This window comes from Athene noctua, chromosome 4 (assembly GCF_965140245.1).
Source record: "Athene noctua chromosome 4, bAthNoc1.hap1.1, whole genome shotgun sequence".
Lineage (NCBI taxonomy): Eukaryota > Metazoa > Chordata > Aves > Strigiformes > Strigidae > Athene > Athene noctua.
In genome coordinates, this window is record NC_134040.1 from 65,464,494 (window position 1) to 65,471,013 (window position 6,520).

Below are 6,520 nucleotides of genomic sequence, written 5' to 3' on the forward strand. Positions count from 1 at the left end.
TCTTCCCAGTCAGATCAAGACTGTGCTGATCCTGGAAAGGTAGAAAATATAATAAAATCCTAATAAAATATTATCCAATCATCTGAGCTCAGTCACAAAAGACATCCTCTCATATCTTGTTTCACAATCATGCTATTCAGCTAGTATAATCCCTTGTTAGCTTCATGCAGATGTAATGAGCTAATGAGAATGCTTGGCATAGGGTTTGTTGGTGTCTAAAGGTTCCAAAAACATCCTTCTGTGTTAATGTGGTGGTCTGACCTAGGCTAAATGCCAGGTACCCACCAAGTTGCTCTATCTCTTCCCCCTCCCCCCCCTTCCCCTTTCTTTTTCTCAACAGGTCAAAGAGGGGAAAGACAATAAGATAGGAAAAAACCCCAACCCTTGTGGGTAAAACAAAGCAGCTTTAATATAAGCAAAGCGAAGCAAAGGTTCACGCGCAAAAGCAAAAAAAAAGAAAACAGATTTATTCTCTACTTCCCATGAAGAGGCGATGTCGAGCCTTCTCAGGAAACAGGGGGCTCTGATACGTGTAGTGGTTGCCTTGGAGGACAAAGGGTGACCCCACCCTCTTCCTCCTTTCTCCCAGGTTTATACTGAGCAGATGTCATATGGTCTGGAATATCCCTTTGGTCAGTTCAGGTCAGCTGTCCTGGTTGTGTCCCCTCCCAAGATCTTGCCCACCCCGTCCCATTGGTGGTGGTGGGGGAATGTTGGAAAGAGCCTTGGTGCTGTGTAAGCCCTGCTCAGCAGTAGCCACAACACCAGGGTGCTATCAACACCCTGCCATCTCCCAACATAAATCACAGCACCATGAGGCTGCTATAGGGGAAAACCAATTCCGGCTCAGCCAGACCCAGTACAGTTAGTGACTTTAGCTAGTTCATAAATGCCAGGAATAGATGCCGGTCAACACTTTGAGCAATCAAAGTGACTTATGGATTTTAATGCATCTGATAAATCAAACATGGTGGTCACCAAACACTGGTGAGTATTTATGTTCTAGTCAATTTTTAATTTCCAGGAGGCTGGGATTTTATCAATTCCTGCCAGAAACAGGCATGGCATGACTCAATGCTATACACCAGTCTCTCTGTTAAAGGGAGGTACACCTCTTTGCTCCAACTGGAAATGGATGTTTAAACAGTTTGAAGAACAGCAAGAAGTATAAAACATGATTTAAAATGCAACAAGTGCAAAAGGAAAGTTGGGCAACATAGCTACAGCAGTTGCAACAAACTTTCTGAACTGTTCATCCAAAAAACAGTTCACCTGAAGGATAAACAACAGTAAAACAGATGAAAATAAAAGTCAGATTAAAAGAAGATTACAAAAATACAGAGATTCTGGGCAACTCCTGCTTTCAGTTATTCTGGGTTTTTTATTACAATAAGAAGAGCAGTGTCAAAAGTTTAAAAAGGAAAATAATCTCAAGAGAAAAGAAATACTTCTGCCTTGATTTAGTGAAAAAGTTAATGCTACCTGCTTCAAGGAGCTCTGGGTACCAAGATTGAGAGGGTTGCTAGACCCAGTGCAGTGTGGTGATGGCCTCAGCACCTGGGTACTTCAACACACTCCGAGCCTGCCTGATCACCTTCCCCTCCAAGTAATACACCTTCAGAATCCAATGACTCCAGAAATAGGAAGGACAGGAGCATAGTCTGGCTTCAAAAATCTCCTTGCTGGGAGACTTCCCTGAGCAGCAGAGGCTAGAGTTGCCAGCAGTGAAACCATTTCTGTAGCCAAACAAGCAGCGAGGTAACAATTTTGGGAACAACCAAATTGTTGTCCAAATTTTGGGCAGTCAGAGCATGTGGAAGTCATGAGTGTCAGCCCACTGTAGCCACTGATGCAAGACCCACAGGCTGTCTTTCCCTCTCTGCCATTTAATTTTGCTGTTCTAGCACTCAGTCATCTAGACGACTTCCTACCTCACTCGTATGTAAAATGGACCTCTAACAGTACCACTGAAGGCAATTGGTTTAAATCAGAAGAGTGAGGACTCTTCATACAAGTAAGTCTTGTCCTAAGGCTTCACAGGACATTAGAGTCCTAGTCTAGAAGTGTGAATCCTACTCTTCATGTGAATAAGACCAGCATTGTCCTAAATGTAATGTACCATTTTAAGTTACAATAAAAATTAAGCCCATCATACTGAAATTCACCATCTTCTTGAGTTATAAAGCTTCATAAACACACAACTGGAGTATATTACTGGGCATTTTTTTTTTAGTTTGAGAAAGTATTCTTTTGAGTGAGGATTAAGATATGATATGATTAAGCCTTTCTAACATTGTCCCGCATGCATCACAAAATTCTGATGTAAACCAGAGATTAAGTCCACCATACTGAAATTCTGAGACATCAACTTTTTCATCTATAAAGGTTCATAAACTCCAAACTGGAGTAGACTACTGGTTTGGGTTTTGGTTTTTTGCTTTTGAGGGTTTTTTTTTTTGAGTTTGGGAAAGCATACAAGTAATATTTTACATTCAGCTCTGAAAGGATCCAGTTTATGGCACAGAGAGTCATTTATTTTTCTACATTTTAGTTTTCAGAATTGCAAAGCGCCTTGAAAAGATGGCACTACATAAAGCAAGAACATAGTAAAATACATTATAACTGTTGAAACATTACTTAAAAATGCACCAAATGCCCATGAAGATTATTTCAGACCACGACAAGGAAACTGCTCCTACATAGTAATCCTTCTCCCTTAGTCTTCATAGACAGTAGTGCAGAAGTTCCTGTGAAGTGACATTCACCTCCAAAGACTCTAACATGTTCTAGACATTCCCAAGCACAGGAACCATTCCACCCACCTTCTGTGCAGATCTCTACTGAACAAGAGGTATCTCATCTTGGGTAAGACTAGAAAGAAGTAGAATCTGTGACATACATCTACAATTCTGCTTCACAGGTCTTGCTGTCAACATTTACCTGTGGGAATTGTCAGAACTTTTTAATGTACAGAAAATAAAGTACAGATTTTGGGACAGATTTGGTGAATACTTACATGCAGTGCTGAATTTTCTACTTTTGTAATATGCAGAAAAATAGGAATATTTAAAGTCAGCTCTAAGATTATGTCTTGAGCATTCATATGCTGGGAGCACTGCTCTAGTGGGATTATAATCATCAGCCTATGTGCTGGTTTTTATTTGGATTTGTTTCATTTAGTGGTGTTTACAAAACCAGATATTGTTTCTGAGTTTTGCAAAAAAAATGCAATGCTATGCACTCTTTCATCACATACTGAAGGAACATTTCTACACCTAACAAGATTGGAGTTGAAGTTCCCTTGTAAGCACAATTAGTTATAATAATTTCAAACAATGTGCAAAAACCATAGGTGTTTAGCAGAACAGAAGCGAACAAATGTAAGAAAGGCTCTGTGCCCATGTGCATGGAAAGGTGGGAAGCCGAGTGCTTGTGTACCCTCCTTGTGGGAAGGTCCACCAGACCCCCTCCAGAAGTGCACCCTTTTACACGAATCTTGAATTTTCCCGTTTTGCTTTGATGTTTGCCACAGGAAGTGACTCTTGGGTGCCAGCCCAGGGCGGTGACACTAGCACCCCAGAGAGCAGAGCCCAGAGGGCTGGGGAGCTGCATGTGCCCCCTGCCCACACTTCTAGCACTCCAAAACATCCCTTATTTGCATCAGGAGCTGAGGGTGCCCAGGTTGCTGCCCTCTGCCAGCAGCAGGACCTGCAGGCAGGGAGCTGGGGGCAGAGGCTTGGTACATGTCAGGCTGCTGTCACCAGTTTGGTAGCTGCCACAGGAAACCCCTCCAGTGGCTCCCCGGGGGTCGTTGTCACCTGAGGGCTCAGATCCTTCCAGAAACAAGGAGCAGCTGTGGATGCCAGCACTGCCTGCAGCAGAGGCGCTGGGGTCTCCTCACTCCCAGGCGATGCTGGGGGAATGGCACAGGGTATCTGTTTATTTCCTTCTCTGAACAACTGACCTACTGGTATACAGCCAGGACATCTCTTTCTTACCCTATGGTCTGTCTTGCATGAGAAAACATATTGAGGTTCAGGTCATAAGAGCATTTATGGCTATGCTTATAAACATTGGTTTTAAACCAGTAACAATACTTTGTTTGAACAAGCAAATTTATTTTTTAAGACAGGCTACATAGAAGGTATATTTAAGGTGTTTCCATTTGGAATGTCTCTGTCCTTCTTTCCTTGAAAAGTAACCATCTGCCGTATCAGCATGTCCCCACCTTGAAAATTTGGACATCCTTTTTATTTTCACTGCAAGGAGAAGAAAAATATTTTAGAAGAGAAGCACTACACTTGGAATTTAACAGACATTTTATAAAGCAGACTCTCCCATGTGTTTCTAGGTGTTCGGTTAAATGCAGGGATGCATAATGGGGAGTAACAATGCTCATTAAGCACTGAGCTTCTATGCTTTCAATTTGTTTTTAAAAAGGATTAAATTATTAAAGAACAAAATTCCCTCATGGAATAGGAGATATTTTTATTGATTTTTAAACCATCTGAATGGCAAAATAGTATTTACTCCTAACATCTGGCATTCTTACTCTACTCTGTGAGAGGAAGCATAAGAGATTGGATCTTGAATGTAAACATTCTGTAGTAAAATCTGTATTTTGAGGTGGGATATTTCACGTTTTGTGATGGAGAGTGTGGAAGAGTCTGGTATTACATTTAATGGTCATGTGGCATTGTGTGAAGGTGACAGGCAACCTCTCTCTGAGATGCTCCTTTTCAAGAATTACAAAAGTGAATATTCACTACTCCCAGCTAACTGAATCCAACCCAAGCCATTCAGAGGTGTCATGGTAAAAGCTGTTGCAAGGGACTGATGGCTGAGAAGACACTGCTAAAGCTGCAGTTTAACAGAGTGTGAACGATCCAAAGCCAATAATCTATCAGTTAATTGGGATGTGAGGGTGAATATTTAGCTTGCATACAGGGAAGGGAGGGTTAGGATGTCAGTTGAGTGACTACCTGTTTGAAAGGCAGAGCACACACTCGTTGGAGTAGGTCTCCCCATCTGTCCCACAAACTGGATTGTAGTCCCTTGGACATCCAGGCACACCGTACTCGGAGCAGGCGGGCTAAGGAAGATGTGGAAGATGTGTAAGAACATAAGAAGTGTAAGACACACCACCTGAAACAAGTCCCTTGAGCCCTTTCAGATCAGCAGCTTCTGACCTGAGCGCTTCTGAGGAATACTGGCACGTTCTGGCACAGAAAGCAGCACTCCACGGGAGCTGGCACAGCATTATCAAGTGCCACGTTATCTTTCATGCTCTTAGGGGAATTTATTGCCTGAGGCTTGGCTTCTGCAGCCTGGCACGGCGTGCTGTCAGGACACATGCGTGCTATAAACCGCAGCTCCTTCCGACGTCTGAACGTCAGCGGGACACATGGATGTCGAGTCCCTGTGAAGGGCAACCACGGCTTGACTGAGGCGGTAAGGGCTGGGGATCACCAGGGCATGTGTGCCGCAGCCCTGCGCAGGCGGCTGCCAGGCTCCCGCGGTCCCTGAGCCCTGGGGAGAGGCCGCCCGGGGCATCTCCTGGGGCTGAGCCGGGCTACCGGCGGGGTGACCTGGCTCCTCCGGAGGTTTCACCCGCCGTTACCCACCTCCCCCTGGAGAAGCCAGGCCAGCCCTCCGGTACCCCTGCTCAGCCCCGGGACACCGGAGCCAGGGCCAGGCACTCCCCCAACGAGCGACTGGCCCGGCGCCCTCGGGAAGGGGCGGCCCGGCTGGCGACATGGAGGGCGGGTGGGATCCTCCCTCGCGGGGACGACAGAGCCGGCGGCACTCACCGGGATGCTGCCAACGGCGCCGGGACACGAGAGGAGCCCTGTGGAGAGCAAAGGGCGTTAGCGGCGCCTGGTCCCGCCCGGATCCCCCCCGACCTCCCGCGGGACCAGCCGGTGTCCGTTACCACTCCCGTCCTCGACCAGCCGGTGTCCGGCACCGTCCTGTGTCGGTTCTCCCCCCTGCCCCCGGACGGTCGATGCCCGCTACCGGCTTAGATTCCTCCGCCGCTCCCCTAAAGCCGGCCGGTGCCCGGTACCGGTTCAGGTTTCCCCCTCCCTGGGACGGGACCGGCCGGGGCACGGGACCGGCCCGGTTCCCGCTTCCCCGGGACTGGCTCGCCCCCCTCGACCACCACTGCCCCGGCGCCGTGCTCTGTACCGGCGAGGAGGGCGGGCAGCAGCACCAGAACCGGCACCGGCACGGCCATGTCGGCGAACGGAGCAACGGCGGCCGGCGGGGTCGAGGCGGGGCCGTTGGGGCCGAGGCGGGGCCGTTGGGGCGCAGCGGCCGCGGGGGAGCGCGGGGGGCGGCGCGGGCGGAGCGCCGGGCTGTGAGGGGCTGGGCCGGCCTGGATGCCACGGGGACGGTGGGACCTGGGGCTTGAGGACCCGAGGGGCACTCACAGGAGGGCGCTGGCCCCGGGACATACCGGAGAATCCTGGAGTGAGACCCGCCGCGGGGAGCGAAGGCAGCGGTGGGGCTGGGGGCGTGG

At 48.1% G+C, this 6,520-nt stretch overlaps 1 protein-coding gene across 1 annotated transcript; it reads right to left on the reverse strand.

Moving 5' to 3' along the window:
- Positions 1 to 4,161: 4,161 nt before the first annotated feature.
- On the reverse strand, positions 4,162 to 6,268 carry SPINK2 (serine peptidase inhibitor Kazal type 2). Its single transcript, XM_074904020.1, has 4 exons — positions 6,187 to 6,268; positions 5,811 to 5,848; positions 4,983 to 5,092; positions 4,162 to 4,259 (listed from the first exon to the last, which is right to left on the reverse strand). Exons 1-4 carry the CDS (start codon positions 6,233 to 6,235, stop codon positions 4,214 to 4,216), a joined length of 243 nt encoding a protein of 80 aa, XP_074760121.1. The 5' UTR covers positions 6,236 to 6,268; the 3' UTR covers positions 4,162 to 4,213.
- Between the last annotated feature and the right edge of the window lie 252 nt (positions 6,269 to 6,520).

Bases quoted from the DNA above. Each gene is read 5' to 3' on its own strand.
- SPINK2 (XM_074904020.1), bottom strand. From the start codon at position 6,235: ATGGCCGTGCCGGTGCCGGTTCTGGTGCTGCTGCCCGCCCTCCTCGCC. The intron at 5,093-5,810 runs GTGAGTGCCGCC...CATCTTCCTTAG, and splicing joins GCGCCGTTGGCAGCATCCCG to CCCGCCTGCTCCGAGTACGG. The intron at 4,260-4,982 runs GTAGTCACTCAA...TTCTCCTTGCAG, and splicing joins GTGCTCTGCCTTTCAAACAG to TGAAAATAAAAAGGATGTCC.